Genomic DNA, 19,175 nt, shown 5'->3' with positions numbered 1-19,175 from the left:
ACACGAGGGAGGACCACACAGAAAGTTTATTGAGGGCATTCTGCAAGTTAGGCCATTGATGGAATCAACATCTTTGAAAATTTTGCAGTCATTTGCATTGAGGAGAAATTGATGCCTGGATACATATTTTAGAAATGTAATCAAATATCGTGGCCTCAGAATTCAAAATACAGAAGACAAAAGTTATTCATTAAAAAATTAAGTCAATTTACAGCGGAAACCACAAAATGAAGCATTGGTTTACATAAAATGAAGGAAAGGTCCTACTATAGTTTCAAATGCACCAATTTAATTGAAATGAAATGGTTAACAGGAAACAATGATTGTCAAGAAAAAATGGCCTCTTTTGAATGTGAACAAACATAAATTCCTTTGGACAATAAGAAACTAAATTTTTGGTCGATTTCTTGATTATTAGTATCTCAATGGCAAATTCTCCCAAAAGCCACATTGAGATTTCCCTTTACCCATCAGTGGGATCATTGGTATATAACTTCACCCATTCCTCCAACTCTCCTTCCAATGAGTGGGGCTCTTAAGGAGTTGGGTGACACCCCACTCTGCCCCCAACCCATTAGGAACACATCTGGCTCTCCAGAAAGTTAGCAGGATGCCTCTAAGACTTTCTTTTCCAGCAATACACGAATTCATAAAAATTTCATCCTATGTTCAATGAGATGGGCTTCCTTCTAAGTGTTGGTTTTCCCATTTTTCTCCTGATCCTTACGTACATGTATATGTTCATTAAATATAGTACACTCAATTGACTATGAAATTGAGTCAGATTTGTATGGATTTTACAAAACAATCAGAGGGCAATACCATCTTTTTTTAGCACCATTTTAAGTTGTGATTTTATACATTTATAGCTCGTAAGTAGCTCACTTTAAAATAACCTAAAATAATTAAGGTCAGTAACCTATACTTCAAATGGTTTAAAAACTGCACCCATTGAGACAATGACAACAATGTTTTCCACAGTTCAGAGAGGGAGATAACCTATCCAATGACCATTTGAAAAAGTAATAACAAATGCTTAAATGGTCAATTTATACGCCAGAACTAATTTTAATGAACCGATATAAACAATTTAAATATTACAATTCATACTTATGGAGAAAATCCATGAAAAAAATACAATTAAAATCAGCTCAATGTCTCTGCTGGGACATAAATTGACTTGAAAAATTCTGGGTTCAGAAATGTAAACATGAGTTACTCACTCCATTGATTTGCATGGAGGACCTTCTAGAGCATTAATTATATACCCTCATGAATTATATCATGTGGGGGTGCATTTATTCAAGGTTACACCGCGGGAAATCTAAGTCAATGATGCCACTTGTTTCGTGACTGTTTTGCTGGCTCTCAACTCCTTGGTGAAAAAGATTTCTCAAGCTCTCAATGTGTTAGAGTTTGAAGTAGTTGCAGAGTAATTTATGGATAGGAAGACCCATCAAGATGACGGGAGTCACTGCATTTTAAAAGAGATGCAAGAGGTGCCCATGGGAAGCATTAACCTTGGATGTTTCGTGTATGTGCAAATATTAATTAGTGAAAAGTGCAAGTTTATACATAAAAGACATGCCTTGACACCACCCACCCTAATCGCAGCTTGTAAGGTTTCGTGTATGTATAGATAAACCCTCATTCTGAAGCACAAGGCTTCATTGTCAATGTAAGGGAGTTATTATCACCCATTACTTACTTCACCTACTATTGCATTCCAAACCCTCATCAACATCAAATATTTTCTTCCAGGAGCAAACGCAATTATACCCTCCTAACTGATCGTCTACCCTATTGACATTTTACTCCCTATGATTGCTGGCAAGGCATGTAGACCTGAACATGGCCAAGCTTGTCTGTTCTACTTTAGCTTCGATAAATAATATTCTATCACTCTAGCATTCTATGTTTACCATGATTCTTCATACAGTTTTGTTTAATACCACAGCTACCAATTGTTGGCTCTTTTCTCATATACTGTATATTACTCTATTACTATTGCTCCAGCAATTTGGGATTGGGATTGATGCGGTGGCTATCGTACTGGCTTCCCACCCAGAGGGCTTGGGTTCAAATCCCGGCCGTGTCGAATATTTTTCAGAGGTATCTTGATCCCTACTTGAGGTGCTCTGTGGAGGGCACTTCAAGTGAGTACGCCGCCCTATGGTGCAAATGACCTCAGCAGATGGTCGCCTCCCCTAAAACTACTACTACTTCAGCAATTCACACAATCTTACTTAGTGCATTTGTTTTAATTGATTTTCTACATAAAAGCAAATTATATGCTTAGTAGAAACTAACTCTCACATTGATAACATTTCACCTGAATGACTTGCACCTAAACCATCACTGCGAAAACCCTTACTATAAATAACTTACTGTCAGTATCTGGCTGTATAACCAATTACTAAACAAGCTACATGATACGCATTTTCAACATTAAAATATTAAATTTGTATTTTTTATGTTAACCTTACTTCAGCATTAAAGAATACCTATAACAGTGCTATTTTTCCATGGCTGAATGATTTTTTGCATACAAATATGTAACGATGCATATTTTCCATGCTTTGTGCCATGTATTTTTATAAATTGGTCTTTGACTGATAAACAATTACAATAATTAAAAAACTATATGAGAATGATGGAGCAATAATGAGAGAAAATTCTGTTTATTTTCTCTTTCTGCTCAGACTTTGAATGGGGTCACTAAATAATAAACATCTTGTAAATGGAGACATGCTCACCGAAGAGGATTATGATGAAAAAGTAGAACACCTTTCTAATGCGCTTCAATGGACATTAAACTAACAAGAGGGAGTGTCTATTTCCATGGGTCAAAAACAATGAATACAGAACCAATGGCAAATGAAATTTCATCTAAATTTTACGTTAATATCTAATCATTGAATGAGACTGTATATTAGTGGAGTAGTTTCATTTCAGATGCATTAGCTTGCACATGCTACTTGGAGGTGCTTGCATTACTTTATTGTTATACTGGCGCATACTTAGCTAGTGAAACATTTAAATGCAATATCAATATATTTTTCTGTCCAGACCTCCATTTTCCATTAATCTTGGCCTCACATTTTTCGCTTCTCTCTTCTGAAACATGAGTTTTCTTCAATTGCATCAAATGTGAATCATCACATGAATACCACTGGTGTCAAAATTGCAACGTTTATCATTAGGTAGAAATCAAAATGTTGGTAAGAGCAGCAAATTAGGAGGAACCAATTAGGCAATTGTAAAGTATTATCATCACATTACTGCACAAGCCATTTAACTCACTATTAGCTCTTCTCTCATTCACATGTTTCATACATACAAGACCAATCATAGCTAAATTATTGTATGATTAGATGGAAAAAAAACGGCACCTGGTTTGCTTTGCTCACTGCCGTTCATATGACTCAATTAATGCAGGGATAAAAGAGCAAGTCAATGCTAATAAGTATAACCACACATCACTGAATTACTTTACCAAATACTAGTCAACCAATTTACAACTGCGTGTACCGCAACAATAGGACATGATGAAAGTATTGCCATTAATGAGCCATTATTTGTAAAATTCTATGAACATGGATTTTCTAGGGCATATCAATTACTCCCAGACTTTTATTTTATTTGGTTTAAGAGATAAGCACCTAGAGTGGCACTTGACTGTTTGCTGTTAACTTACAGACCACCAGAAATTATGACAAGACGTGCATTTTTTCAGTGCCTGTATCCTCCAGTTAGAAAATAATTACAAGCTGCCTCACAGAAGAGTGCTCTTGCATGTGAAATGCCTACAAAATTATAGATAGCATACAATGTGCATGGACGAACTAAACTATAAATGGCTTCACCACCTGAATTTTTCACTTTTTTTTCAGGGGCTATTTTGTGTGATTCCTATATGTATTAATAGTTTGCCAGGAACTTTTTAAGGTATTATATTCAATCTCAGTCAAATGGATCTATCACAAAAGTTATCCATAAACCTACTGTTATTTGCCTCTCTATGCATTTACCACTATTTTCAAATCATTATCCAATGTTAGTAGGATGAGCAACCATTTTACATTATGCTCAAAATGCATTACTTGCATTTCTAGGGTACAAAACCATAAAAACAGCAATCAACCCAAAGGTCGGTTTGGTATGTGATGGCAGAGTACACCCAGTGCTAAGCCCGACGGTGTGTGAAATTCACACATCAGGGTAAGGGGGCCAGTTCCTTTCCCTGCGCCGGCTATGGTTTACCAGGAAGATCTGGTGCCTGAAATACCACACCGCTCAGGTGAAGCTGAGAGTGCCCAGAGAGGCAAGCCCGGGAATCGAACCCAGGCCGGCCAGTCAGTAAGTCCAACGCTCTACCACTGGACTACCATGTCTCAACTTAGGGAATATACTCAGAACAAGTACAAACAACAGACAATAATAATTAAATTGTGAAAATATAAGGATCCCCACAAATAGCTGGAGGGCTAATATGAAAATCTAATGAAAAATACTTTGTGCCCGCTCTGAAATTAGTAATCTTGCCCCAAAAATTCTACATTCATCACTCAAATTTTTCTCCTACAATTTTCCTGTCCTAACAATTATGACTTAAACATGACCATTGGGCATTTTTCTCTTGGTCGATAAAATTCCAGGGTACATATGAAACTTGGATGTAAAATTCGTTCATTTTCCTATAAATTTTCCATACCCAGGCAAATCTCCTGAATTGTTCAGGCTTTCCGGTTCCAGGTCATCGGGCTCCCTGGAAATAATCATATACTATTAGGATATCACCCAAATGGCCATCAACAAATCTGAATCTTCCTTCTCCAGCACATATTGAGAACAGACAGTTTACTAAAAGACCTTCAATATGATAACATATATCATTATGAAGGGCTTGAGATACACTCCTCCACAAATTATCATTAAAACGAGAGAATACAACTAACTTTTTCTTATCGTGCATAAAAAATGTACAGAAAACAGGAAACATTCTATATACATTTACATACACAGTAACTCCAACTTAATTCTTTATTAAGTGCTCACTTAAAAAGTTAGAAGCTTATGTCACCCAACAACCTGGTTGTTTGTCCAGCCAGGTAACCGTACTTTCATGTATACTCGATATAACTACAGCAAATGACAAAGTTCATCCTTTCAAGACCATTGTACATCCGTCTCTTATCATTCCAATTAAAAACATTGCAAGCAAAAGCAAGGTGTCTATGAGTGAACCTTTAAACCTTGAGAAAAAAGAGACCTTAAAATGTCACATCTTGTGGTCTTAGGCTTGAGGAGTAGATCAACGTTTACAATAGAAGTACAGCACCATTGAACACCGTTTCACTAGATATGCATCAAACAAAATGTTCTACAGATAGACAACCCGGTCAATATGACTCATTTACATAATAGTAATTAATATTTCCTTCTGAAGTTAAAAATAATCACCAAACAATACCTAATTGAATAATTGTATTTTATAAACAAACAAAAACTATCATATCATCTAGAAATGATAATTCTTTTCAAAGGCATATAGAAACGTTAGGGCCACAATTGCTTAACCAGCATTATCAGTAATTAGAAGTAATTTTGATAGTTATTAATATTTGGAATTTTACTTGTCTACTTGGGCCACTTTTTCTCAGAAATGCTTAACATCTTTCTCATAGTCATTTTGAGACAATTGAAAACACCACGTTTTTCATTAGTCCACCAGTAAAATATAAAACACATGACTCTGCTCCTAATAAATGCATAAATACCCAGAGAATATAAATAAATATGTACATACATACATATATATATATATACATACATAAATATATATATATACATACATAAATATATATATATACATACATATATATACACACATATGTATATACACACATGTATTCACACCGATAGAGATATAGGGGAAAGGGATAAAAACACTAAGGGAAAAATGCAAGGATGGTGAGGAAGGAGCAAGGGTGTGAATCACAAGTAGCAAAAAAAGGTTCCTTGACCAGGACTTGGACCACAAGCCTTAAACTTGATCGCACAATGCTTAACGATGAAGCTATCGAGCAAAGATTATTGCCACTGAAATCAGCAAAGGGTTTGTGGATCGAAGGCTCTGAGTTTTTTCACCCACAGCCAAAGGAATGGACAAACACCCAAGAGGTAAGGTTAACAGAGTGTGCAGTCACACAATGATATCAAGAGTGCATTTAAAGGTCTAAGCTTAACCTTCACGAGTGTTTCTATCCATTTCCATTTTATCTACATCCATGTGAATGTTTACGTCATTTGGCAGGTTTTAGTGCTTGGACATGTATATGCATAAGATCACACACATATACCAACTATAGCATTCCAGGATTCAGTTTTTCACATCCAGAATTCTATAGTACCCAATACTAACTATGGTATTACAGGGTATACAATCATATGTTCCATTTCAAATTATTCATTATTCAATTCACAATTCTCCACCACACTAATGAACATCAGCAATGATCAAGAATAAGCTCCATCAAAATTCTCAGAGGATTGGCACTTACCTTCTTCCAGCTCGGCCAGCTAATCTGTACACAAGAGTGTATGTTGTTTTGACATAGTTGTGAGGAGGAACCCAGCTACACGTTAAACTCTGCCAGTTGTTAGAGATGCATGTGAAATTTGTTACCTCCTGAGGTTTGTCTGAAAGAAATAGGAACCATTTTGCCAATTTAAGCAATGTGCATCAATATGGAGAAATGCATTCTCATGCAAACATTTATTAATAGAATAGCGGCCATTGGGTAGGGCTATGCTTATGCGTAGAATATTAAATGTGGAGTACGGTTGAAAAGGAACATGGGTACCAGCAGAGTGAAATCTTACAGAGCAACAGAGATAAAAGATCAATCAGTGAAGCTATTTCATCAAGTGCCACTCCACCACCCTTCTCCCCATTCCCACTCATTTAAGAGAGATGCCATTTGCTTTCATAAAATATACGAGGATATTTAAATGGCTGGTCTCATAAAATAAATCACAGCATATCTGAAATTTATGCAGGGAAAAAATTCCAGGGTCAAGGTGATGGCCCTCCCTCTCCCTTAGCACCTTTGGCTGGCACCCATATCAATGCCTTTTTCTTCAAATAAAAGGACATCACAAACGATTTTTTCCCAAATTTCCCAAAGTCCACTCACAAATAAGGTATAATTCAATCCTAAGCAGTTATCAGAAAACTGCAGCACACATTTGGGATACCATGTTATCACAACCTGCTAAAGACATATACCAATGAACTAGTACCATTTCTGAACAAAGGTTGATAATATACAGCAATTTTAACATATATCTATATAGATATATATATATACACATACATGATATTTCTCGCACTTTTCCTTCTTAAAAAATAATAAAGTTACATTGTTTCCTTCGGATCAATGGTATTGCCTTGTCAATCAAATTTGATAAAGATCTCTTATTTCTAAATGAGATGTTACCACTAAAACAGTTTAGCATTAGCATTTCATTTACATGTGAAGGATCTATTTGCATAAATAGAATTGTGTTGATAACCTTCATTTCATCACAATCCTGTGAGGCATTGTATTAGTAAACTGTCTACCCTTTGCACCCAACCTATTTTTCTTATTTTATGTCAGCTAGGACATAATAGTGACTGCACCATAAAGTTCAACTAATTGTTTAATGGATAACGACATGCATAAATCAACCATTTTTAAGCAATTTTATGAATTTTAACTGATTATAATTATAAATTATTATTGAGGCATAGTAATTGCATGCATACAATTAATTTCAAATGTATGGGTTAAACTTTTCAAGGAATAGTCAAACCTTCTAGTGCTTGGGGATTGAAATATTACAGACAAGAGTAAACTTGACTTTTCAAATATTGCGAGAATTCTTACCCTTGCATAATATGCAAAACTAATACATATTCCTTCAAGTATAAAGTAGTTCATACTTACACCAGAAAAAGTAAGAATGAAGTACACTAATCCATGAATATGCATTACTAAACAGGATAGCAAATATATAGTTTGACTTTTTTTATAAAATAAATGTATTATTTTTTCTTATTCCCCTCACCAATGAAATAAGAACATTATTTGGTAAAGACAAATCTATATTTTTTATGCTATGCATCAAGAGTGCCAATATTGTTATCAAATTTTCTGAAATACTTACATCCCACAAAAACACTGTTCAAACAGACAGACTTTAAATCGTGGCCATTTCTTAATTTCAGGCGACAATAATACATGTCTGAAGAGGCAGGCATTTCTTTAACATACAACTTCAAAGTCGTCGTATTTACAACACGCAAAAACTCTGGGGGCACCTGCAACAAATAAAAAAGCAATTAATTGTACAATAAATTAAGTAGGAGAATAACTTAGAGTGAGACATGACCATGTACTGTTTTTACAACAAATTATGGCACTTTGTTTGACACGGGGGCAAAAAACATCGTGGGATTCAAAATACATGGAAGTTACTCGTGATAAAAAATATTTGACACTCACCAAAACACCCATTCACTTAAAATTCGCAAAAGGAAACATAACAAAAAAAACAGTGATAATACTCTGGATTGAACAAATATGAAGTGCAATTACACAAGTAATGGTCCACTTTTTGAAATATTTTTATTAGAAAAAATCTACTAAGTTAGAGTCCATTCATAAGGTAAGAATTATAGAAGAAAGGAAACAAAATCCTTTCAGTATTCCTGACAACACTGAGCAATTAGTGTCGAAAAGAAATGTTGCATCGTAGTAGTAGTAGTAGTTTTTAGGGGAGGCGACCGACAGCTAAGGTCATTTGCGCCATAGGGGATGGACAGGAAAGGATGAAGGGTGGAGAGAAACCCGGCGTCGGCATTAGCCTACTCTTTACGAAAGGCGCCAAGGGGTCCGCAGCTTAACGTCCCATCCGACGGACGCCGTACTCACTCAAAGTGCCCTCCACAAAGCACCTCAAGTAGGGATCGAGATACCTCTGAAAAATATTCAACACCGCCGGGATTTGAACCCGCGCCCTCAGGGTGGGAAGCCAGTACGTTAGCCCCCGCACCATCTCGATCCCCATGTTGCATCGTCTAAGCAATGTTTACGTTATAGGGATGCACACAAATGAGCATCCATATATTTCACAGATATATTAGGAAACACCTGTTAAATTAACAAACCAACTTTTAATAGAACCCTGGAATTGAAACAATAGTTAATGGGAGTAAAATTAATTGAAATTTCTTTAAATTTTACTGAAAAATGATGCAAGCCTTTATTTTTTTTGGTAGATTGCATACAATAGCTCTAAGAAAGAGAGTGAATTTTTCTGAGGCCTAAATTTAAGCTTATAAGTGATTGTTCATTACGAATTGGGACAAAATAATTATGGCTTATATTCAGGAAAATACAAAATTGTTGAATTATTAAAGAAAAATGTACAAGAATATATATTTCATTTGGAGGAATGCTTAGAAGCCAAAATGATTCACAAAACAATAATAATGTATGAAACATTATTCGTGGCAGATAAAAATCACATGGAGACCATTATCCCAAACGGAAAATTTAATTTTATCAAATTAATTTACAAAAAACTGGTAACTTAAATGCTAAAATAACCACAATAGTCATCATTGGAAAAGTAATACTTACCAGTTCATCATTTCGATAGAAAACTAGATGAGATGCATTCCTCTCCAAGGCATCTTTGTGGCTTGGATTCAACATACAAAGAATTTCCAAAGGCTGACCTACCTCCAGGAATATATCACCTCTCGGGTATGTGGCTGAAAAAGGGGTTGAATAATTTCATGAAAGGAATTATTTAGACAACTTTTCACACCAAATAATTTTAGACTATTACTTAACTAATTTAATGTTTAATAAAACAATTAGCATCTTGGCAAAGGAACCAGACATCTACAGATCACATGCAGAAAAACCACAGTTTTACATTATTCATTGTACTTCATTTTGCCTAATTCTGTATTTACATTCTTCCATTTTCGCCATTTGTAATCATCTCATCCGTGATCCATGGTTTCCTAGTCCTTTTAGCGTTAACGGTTCCAATAGTGTATTTTGCGGCTTTCGATAACCCTTTCTTGATCCTTTCCCATTTTTCTTTGATAGTACTTAGCTCTTTACCATCTTTCATGATTTCCTCTACCGCCTGTTGGTACTCCTTATTTTTCAAACCATTTAATGCTTCAACATTCCATTTTCTAACCCACCGCTCCTTCCTTATCTTTTTGAAATGGACGCTACATTTCATAACCACTAAATTGTGGTCAGAGTCCGCATCCGCTCCCGGGAAGCTATGCGAATTTATCACACTGTTCCTAAACCTGTGTCTAACCAGGATATAATCTATATTATATTTACCTCCACTCAAGTACCACATTATTATTATACACTTTATAGTACAATGGTTGCAACAACTAGCTCACATTAAGATGCAAGCAAATAGTCTTCATTAGTTGCTTGACATTAAATTCTGCACTAAATTTACTCTCTGCTATTCACTACCCTAATCCAAGGAGATGAAATTTGATTAATAACATCACAAATTTTTATTTAATGGAAATCTGACCGACCTGTTCTCCAACCTCTTTCCTGCCTAAACACTCCCTGGATACTGAACTGGCAAAAGGTGGTATACATACAGGATTATTGGGATATTAAAAATAAAAGTTCTTTTGCCCACCTTTGGGTTTACATTTCTACAAACAGAACATTTATATCACTGTAGTAGCAACACTTTATTTCAATTTTTGTGCCTGTAATCTTTGGTCATCGCTGGCCAGCAAACAGCATTCTTGCTGTAACTAGTTTTTCCACCAGATGGTGGTACTGACCAATATATAAAGCAATAGTCAGGATCCGATCATTTGAAATGAAATGCAAATTTTATATAATTTGCTCTCATGGGTTTGCTATTTCTGCAGTTAGTTTGCATATTAATAAATGTTTTCTACACCTATTTTTATTAACATCGCTTTAGAAAATATAGAGAGTGAATAATTTTGTGCCGAGCATATGACCAAAAATATGATAAAATAACAACTGCTTTTCCATAAGAAATATTAGAGAGAGTATTTGCAAGTCACGAGTTAAAGTCAAGAACGAAAAAAATTGAAAGTTTGAGAACCACTGAATTTATAGAAAACATTCTCAGCTTATTTTACAATGCGCCCTACAGTGCTCATCATAATGAACTACTTCTCAGAGGAAAATATAATAATATTAACTTGAAATATTATCCGATGGTCAATACTTGTGCTATTTTTCAGAAAATCTAATGCTAGAAGAAATGAATGATTCCAATTAACAGATACTAAAATTACGGATAATCCTTAAGAATTGATTTAAATATTAATTATTAACAATTTATTTAAAAAGGCATTTACATTAAGCAGTGCTGACATAAATTAAATAGTGGAAAAATGAAAAAAAACTATTGCCTTCTCCAGGGGTTCAGGATATTGTGCTAATTTCAGGCTTTTTCTTCAATTGTATAAAATGAAATATTTGAGTCACAAAAGAAATAAATTAAAATATAACATACACTTGGGCAACAAACTGAATAATTCTTGTAAATAAATCTTTAAAAAAGGCAAACATGCATCGAGTTATAACCAAGATAGCAGAGATAAACATGGGAGTCAAAACCAGAAGTTGAGAATTCTAAAAAAAAAGTAAAGCATACCACCGGGAGTATCAACACCAGGAGCACAAGTGTGGTTGAGCTGGGATGACATCACCATGGGTGTAAAAATTAGACAAATGGAGAGGAGGAGGCCATGGAGGGCCAGACTCCAGTGGGGTGACCGCATCACGCCCCCTTCCATTGTCAGACAACCATTGAAGATTCTCAGCATTTAAGCCTCATCACTAAAAATTAAATGGAAACAAAATCAATTTTCACCACAAAATTTTCAAATTAAAAAAATAACGTGAAAATTCCATAATTTAGTGTATCACAACCATTGTTTCAATGCTAAACATGCAGTGTGTTGATCATTTAAAACATGTTTTTTAATCACTACTTTCAAATTTGCCTCAAGACATCCAATTCCACAGACTGCAGAGATTTTTCTTGCCCACCATCCCACCTTACTGATTCATATAAGCCTCACATTATCCCACTCATGTCACTCTCCTCCTTGTCCTGCAACCAGAGTGGCTTCCTTTCATTGGCATTTTAAGAAATTATTTCAGCAACAAAATATATTCTGCTAATAAAATATACCTTGAGGTTTTTAAAACAAATTTATCTCATCAATTTGAAGTGAATTTCCACCATTCACAAAATGACAGAGTTAACCTCATCAGAGAAGTTTTAAAATATTCTGAAATGCACACTTTCTTATGGAGAAAAATCTCTGCTCCAGATGCTGCTATGCCAAATCTCATGCTTATTTCTTAATATTTGATTGACCTTTTCACAATGGAATGATAATCATTAACATCACAGCCTTGACTCTAAACTTAAAAGTATAAGAAGCGCAGTTTCATGCTTGTATAACATTAATAAGTGCTTTACAAAACAAAAAATAATGGAAGAAAAAACTATTCCAAGGAACAATCAACTGATATTATTAAAGTATAAATAATTCTTTAAAGTTAAAATTGGAGTAAAATATTCCGTGCAAATATTTGCAAAGAAGAAACTTTCATTCTCCATGTCTGAATTTGGTAGCGTGATGAAGTTTTCTCGGGTCTTCCACCAGGTCAGAGGTTCCATATTGGCCCACGTTTCAATGTATGAGTCAGGAATTGAAATGTCGGCCAATATGGAACCCCTGAACCAAGAACACTTCATCAAGCAAATACGCCTGGAAAGCACCAGATCTTAACTTGTTAGCTGTATTTACATTGTTTCAGATGTGAGTAAATCAATATGTTATTGAGAAATATTAATAAATGTATTTTGTTTATTTGCCCAATATACATGGCAATAGAGACAATAAAAAAGAGAAATAAAGAAAGGATGAGGATGACTGTTCTTGCACAAAAACACTATGAATAAGCACACAGAGTTTGACACCATGAATCCTACACACTTACATGCAGAGGTATATTTTGTGATGCAAGCTATCTGAAATTTGAACTCCTAAATCTCATCAAATTTATTGAAAAGAGGAATACAGATAAGACATATTGCTAGGTAAGAAATAAACATCCAAGGCATTGAAGGTACCTATATTGTGGAGGCTAACATGAAGTATGAGAGGAGAGAAAAAAGGCCATTTCAGGCCTATCCCGACAAATGGTTAGGCTTAATTCTTTCTAGAAAACTTACCATATTTCCCGCCCCATAACATGCACTTTCTAAACTCCAAAATGTGCTCTAAATACATTGCCTCTCTCAAATGCCTGCCTCTTATGGGCCAGGGTACTCGAGTATAACTTGGACCTGTAAGCGAAAGCCGATTTGCAGAAAAAAAAGTACTATCAAGTATTTTTTCTCACGCCATGCATACAAAATGGTTGCTGTTATTATACATGTCGATAATATCAACTTTTCCCGTCAGTAGTAAGCAACAGAGTTTTAACATTTTGTTGAAAATACTACCTAAAAAAGTTCCACAGTAAATTGTAAATTTATACTCTGTAGCATATTTAATTTCCTCTCTCTGATGACTTTACTGTGAAACTTAATTTGAGTTGGGCTAATGGGATTGTTGCCACTCTGCTAATACATACACACATTGTATCTTTACCATTAAACTTTAGAGGCTACAAGCATTTAACCGTCAGTAGTATGAGAGTATCATACAGGCATAGAATATGGTTGCTTTAACAACACATTCCAATAATATCAAAAGAATAACAGAAACCAAGCATTGCATTAAAATACACTTTATACTTTCAGGCTTCACTTGGTGTAATTGTTTGATGTCCAAATTAAAAGAGTTTTTAATTTTTCACAGACTTAACTTCACAGTACAGTGCATCTCACCGAATTGCGGCATCATGAGGTACAAGTGACACACACAGCTTTTGAATATATACCCATCGGGCAGAGGAGAGGAGAAAGTTGAAGATAGGGGCAAGGTTTTCTGGGACTTCAAAGCTGATGGTCGTGATTTTTTCGGATTTAGGAAGGAGAGCTGGTGGCGCCTTGGTTATGACTAGGTATTGGGTCTGGTCCAGGTTTATGGGGGGGAGGGGGGAACTAATTGCAGACGGCTACTTAGAACTATTGGATTTGTTTACCCTTGAGTAGAGGGGTGGCTGTGTAGGGTCGGGTATTTTTCAGACATGGAAGTCTGTTGTCGAGGAAAGAGAAAACAAAACAGAAAAACTGTTTCCTTGGCTGGTGTCAATTGTACCTGATGATGCTGCTTCGGCAACACCCATTGTACGGTGAAAGTCTGTGGAAAATTACAAACTTTTAATATGCACATGGCATCACAAAATAAAATGATAATAACTGTATGGGATCTTAAGATAGCAGATAGTAACGCAGCACTGCCTTTAAACTTTAAATCATTAACTAAGCTTCAGAACATGGTAAAAGGCAGCTGAAAGTCATTTTGACCGTGATGATAAATTTCTGGGGTTCTACAATGAATAAACATTGACGTACATGAAGCTGCTAAATTATTAATGCAACAATTCAATATTTTTCCTAATTAAGCATTAACATCACAATATTTTGATATATTCCATCTACTAAGCTATAGAACTAAGTATTTTTCACAAATTCTAACCCCAAAATCAGGATGCCTCTTGTGCACTGAGAAACACAGTAAGTGCTCCATTTAAGTACACTTCAGCATCATATATGACCAAAAAATCCAATTAACCATGGAATTTCTGCACTGATTTAAGATGAACAGAGCAAAAATATCAACCATAATTTTTTTACGGAGGAATTTAGTAAGTGAGCCATGAAAATGAAAATAACAATTATTCCATTTCTTGTAACGAGCCGACCAAAGACAGAGAAAAATAAGCCATACCATGACATTAACTCTTACGTTCATCAGATCACACCTGTACCCTAGCGATTTTAGATACCAACTATCATACAGCTATACTAATAAAAGCACAAGGAAAATATCCAAATATTTATTACACATGCTATTCAAGTTTCCAAAGATATGTACTCACCATATTTATCTTTATTTCTTGCAGGGTAAAATGACTGCAAACAGTGAAATCCATACATTACACACTCATTGGAAGGTATTGCATCTGTAATAAAATAATATCCATTAGTACAGGATTAACATAGAATTCAATTACAATGTTAATAGGATGTAATTATTCTCTTAACTCTTTGAATGCCCCATCATTAAAAGGTAATAAAACACCCTAAGCACAGTTATTGACCGTAAGGTCGGTTCATAGGCGATGGCAGAGTTCATCCAGTACTAAGACCAACGGCATGTGAAATTCACAGATCCGGTTAGGGGAGCCAGTTCCTTTCCCTGTGGAGATTTCCCAGGAGAATCTGGTACCAGAAAAATCACACAGCTTGGGTGGGGCTTAGGAATGAAACCTGGGTCCCCTGGGTCAGTGGTCTAATGCTCTACACTTAGACTACAAGGTCCCATCAAAAGATTATGTCTTAGATAATTTCACCTGATTTCTCATGAGGGAGAAAGAGTTCTTAATTGACGATGCATTATACTTTGGTAATAAAACATAAAATCTGGCTATTAATGACATATACAGAACAAGTTAGGCAAGTAACCTATATGGAAAGTAACACTTTCACAATGACAGGCAATCACACCAATTTAAATTTAAATACGTAATTGCCAAAAACAATCTCCTTCTTCTTCCTATTAACTCCAAAGCACACACACATATCTGTCCCTATCTCCAATCTAACTTGAAACTAAGGAACCACTTATATGCATAGACTATCTCACATCTTCACTAAACATAGAAGAAGAAACATAAAGAAGGGGCCCTCACAAATACCTATGACGTTTTGATGACCAGGCTGCAATCTACAGAATAATGACTTAAGTTCACAGTTTGCAGTCTATGAATATGACGGCATGACCATTGAAATGTCAAACATATTTGCGAGCGTACTTTCTTTGTGTTTGGCCACCTTTGGAATCAGTTTTCATAATTATATTTACCACTGAAAGGCGCTCATTCTCAAAGATATTCATATAAATTATACGTCTTATACCTTGGCATAAAATATATATTTTGTAACTAACCCCAAGCCAACATAAGAGCATACAAAAATGGATCTTGTGCGAGGATTGGGTTGAGTTTTTGGTGGCACAACCGCCTTCCTCAGTGGAAACAATGAGAGCACAGAGGCGGCTTCAGTGTGCAGGCAGGAGAGGGAGTGGAGGGGTGAGGGAGGGAAGAATTGGATTGGGCAGTACTGCGAACAAATATTCCTCGCCATCCCACTGTGTCCGCCTACTGAATAATTCCATGAGTCCCGACGACAGATAAGGTAAGAGCCGTTACTTTCTTTTATTTCCTTTAGGGCCATCCTGATAGCTGACAGTTTGGCTGTGAATATATACTGCAAATGTGTTCCGTTTTTCCCTCAAGACTCCATGTTAGCGGGAGACGACCTCACAGGCACATGCGGATTCCAACTTCAACCAATCGGTATAGACAGTGACGAAGTCAGAGTGCGATCCAAGGAGGGCAATAGAGAGTGGCTGGGACTCGGTCGTGAACGCTTTAGGGTGCGCGTGTGATCTGGGTTCAATATACGGCTTTGGCATTAACCAAAGCAGATATTTAGCATAAAAGACCAGGTATATTTCAGGAAAGGTAAAATTGAATTCATGAACAAAATCATTAAAACGAACGGCTAGGGGCCTAGAGGCATTTCTTTGCCTGTTAAACAAGTCTAAAAAAAAATCGTGGGTTAAAAAGAATGTTAAAACATGGGTGGTTCATCACGGATAAAACTTAACAGGCATAATTGCCCATCAAAAAGGCCCTGCTGGTTGCCAACGAAGAATCGCCTGCATCAGCAAGTAGGCTCGGGACTGAGCTGGCTCTAAATGCCCCAGTGGCCATCCATATCCCGACATTGTGAACACATGTAAGGGGTCTCAAATAAGACTCTCATCCTGATGAGTATGCTTTCGAACCATAGTCCTGATTCAAACGCACCAAGGCTCAATACAATAAAAGCATGGTTGTGCGATCCGCTGTCCACGTAGAGTGAGTTAAAAACCATAAAACATTGAGGGTTTGATGACAACTCTTGCATAATATGCAGATATACTCCTGCCAGTCTAGTTTTTGATCAAGGATCATACCCAGGAAGTGGAAAAACTCAACAAACGGGAGATTCCTGCCCAGCAGGCTTCTATAGGCGGTGGTATGTGGTGTCCGCAAAGATGGTGAGAACGGACATTTCGTTTTCTCCGGGGAGAAAAAATTCGTTCCTTCACAACCAATCTCCCAATACACCTGGGCTTGCCTGGAGGCATTTACCAGTCGTGTGCACCAGAAAATATGACTAGGTCATCCACAAAGAGCAATGCCATCACTGGAGCATTAATGCATTCCGTCACGTCGTTGATTGCAATGGCAAATAACATCACACTCAGCAGTGATCCCTTAGGTACCTCATTCTCCTGTATGAAGGATTGGGATAAAAACTTGCCAGTCCTTACTTTAAACATGCAGTATGCTAAAAAATTCCTAATAGATATTGCCTCTAAATCCTCACTTATGCAATGTGTTTGAAATGTTTTGTCGCCGCACACTATCGTATGCCTTCTCAAGGTCGAAGATGACAGCCAAGACTTGCCAGCATAGTAGAAAGGCTTCCTGGATGAAATTGTCAGTGCGCACTTGATGGTCTGTTGTGGACCTCTCACGCCGAAAACCACACTGAGCATCGGAAAGAAGGTGTCTTTCAAAGTACCAAACGAGATCCCGGTTGACCATGATTCCCATCACAAGCAAGAGGCGGGTGAGGGAGATGGGATGATAGTGATTCGAGTCCTTTTAGTTCTTGCCCTATTTTGGAATAGGTATCACTATGGACTCCCACCAAGAATTCGGGGGAACTACCCTTGATCCACAACTGGTTGAGGGCATTGAGGACCTCTCCCAATACTGATTGCGGAGAAAAGTATTATAGATTTGGTCCACTCCTGGCGAGGTGTTATGGGAGTCTGCGATGGCAGATTTCAGTTCCCACAGCGAGAAGGGTACATTGTATTTTGCCGGTGTTCCAGCTTCACTGTAATTGAGAGGGATCTTCTTGCATCGCCTATTTATGTTTAGAAAGTTGGCATCATAGCCCTCGTCACTGCTGTTGGTCGCAAACTGCTTGGTGAATATGTTGCTTATTGTAGAGGGTGAAGTCACCACCCGGCCAGCTATAAGCAATGGTGAGATGACAAATGAGCCCTTGGACCCGGAAATTTTCTTCACTTTGCCCCATAACCTGAGCAAGTGGGGTTCTAGGATTAAGAAAGGTAGTACAGGCATAATTTATCCAGGAAGCCCTCTTGGCCTGCTTCACGGCTTTTTGAGCTCGGACTCTCAGCTGACGAAATGATACCCGACTAGTTGCCATAGGATATTTTTTTTAAATATTCCACATTCTTTTCCTCCTCATTAAATGAAGAACACAATTTATATTTTGACTGTTCTTTATTTACATACAACTAGTTTCAACGCTTAGGCGTCATCATCGGGTACAATATATACTTGCTCAGGTTATGGGTACAATGTACCTGATGATGACGCCTAATGGAAACTTTGTGACTCGACGTTCCGCAGAACGTCAAAACCAGCATCATGCTGAGAAGTGAAATCACACTTGAATCATGGCCAGTGGGCATGGCCAATGAACCAGTTTTCCAGAGGTTTAAACTCATTTGGCGAAATGTCTTTTTTTGAGAGCAAAAGAAGAAACTTGTCACTTCCACAGAGATCATTACGAGTGGACATCTTCAGCTTTGGGGCTAGACTTCTGGAGCAGACAGACATCTATAGCTGTGAATTCCCCATTAAAACTGAGTTTTTTTGCCACTACTTAATTAAAACAGATTAAAATCATCAATAAAATTAGATCACATTTATCCTCTCCTATTACTTGGAGTCATTAGCCCTCCCCATAGAGGATCATGGGAATTAAAATTGCCCGTCAATATAAATGGCTGAGGTCAC

At 36.6% G+C, this 19,175-nt stretch overlaps 1 protein-coding gene across 2 annotated transcripts in view; it reads right to left on the bottom strand.

The window, feature by feature from the left end:
• The window catches only part of dome (cytokine receptor domeless), a 98,597-nt gene that overhangs the window by 35,514 nt on the left and 43,908 nt on the right, over window positions 1-19,175 (bottom strand). The window contains exons 2-7 of one of the 2 annotated variants that reach the window (XM_071598233.1): window positions 15,162-15,245; window positions 11,749-11,933; window positions 9,693-9,826; window positions 8,215-8,368; window positions 6,564-6,702; window positions 4,715-4,768 (exon numbers count right to left, since the gene is read on the bottom strand). In XM_071598233.1, the coding sequence (XP_071454334.1) occupies window positions 4,715-4,768; window positions 6,564-6,702; window positions 8,215-8,368; window positions 9,693-9,826; window positions 11,749-11,920 (653 nt within the window). In that variant the 5' untranslated portion in view covers window positions 11,921-11,933; window positions 15,162-15,245. The remainder of the gene's footprint in view (window positions 1-4,714; window positions 4,769-6,563; window positions 6,703-8,214; window positions 8,369-9,692; window positions 9,827-11,748; window positions 11,934-15,161; window positions 15,246-19,175) is intronic. The other variant, XM_071598234.1, reaches the window with a different exon arrangement.

The sequence above is a fragment of the Hetaerina americana genome, unplaced genomic scaffold, assembly GCF_022747635.1.
Source record: "Hetaerina americana unplaced genomic scaffold, ioHetAmer1.1.p SCAF_90, whole genome shotgun sequence".
Taxonomy (NCBI): Eukaryota; Metazoa; Arthropoda; class Insecta; order Odonata; family Calopterygidae; genus Hetaerina; species Hetaerina americana.
The sequence above is the reverse complement of the archived record's forward strand: the minus strand, read 5'-3'. Positions and strand labels throughout refer to the sequence as shown.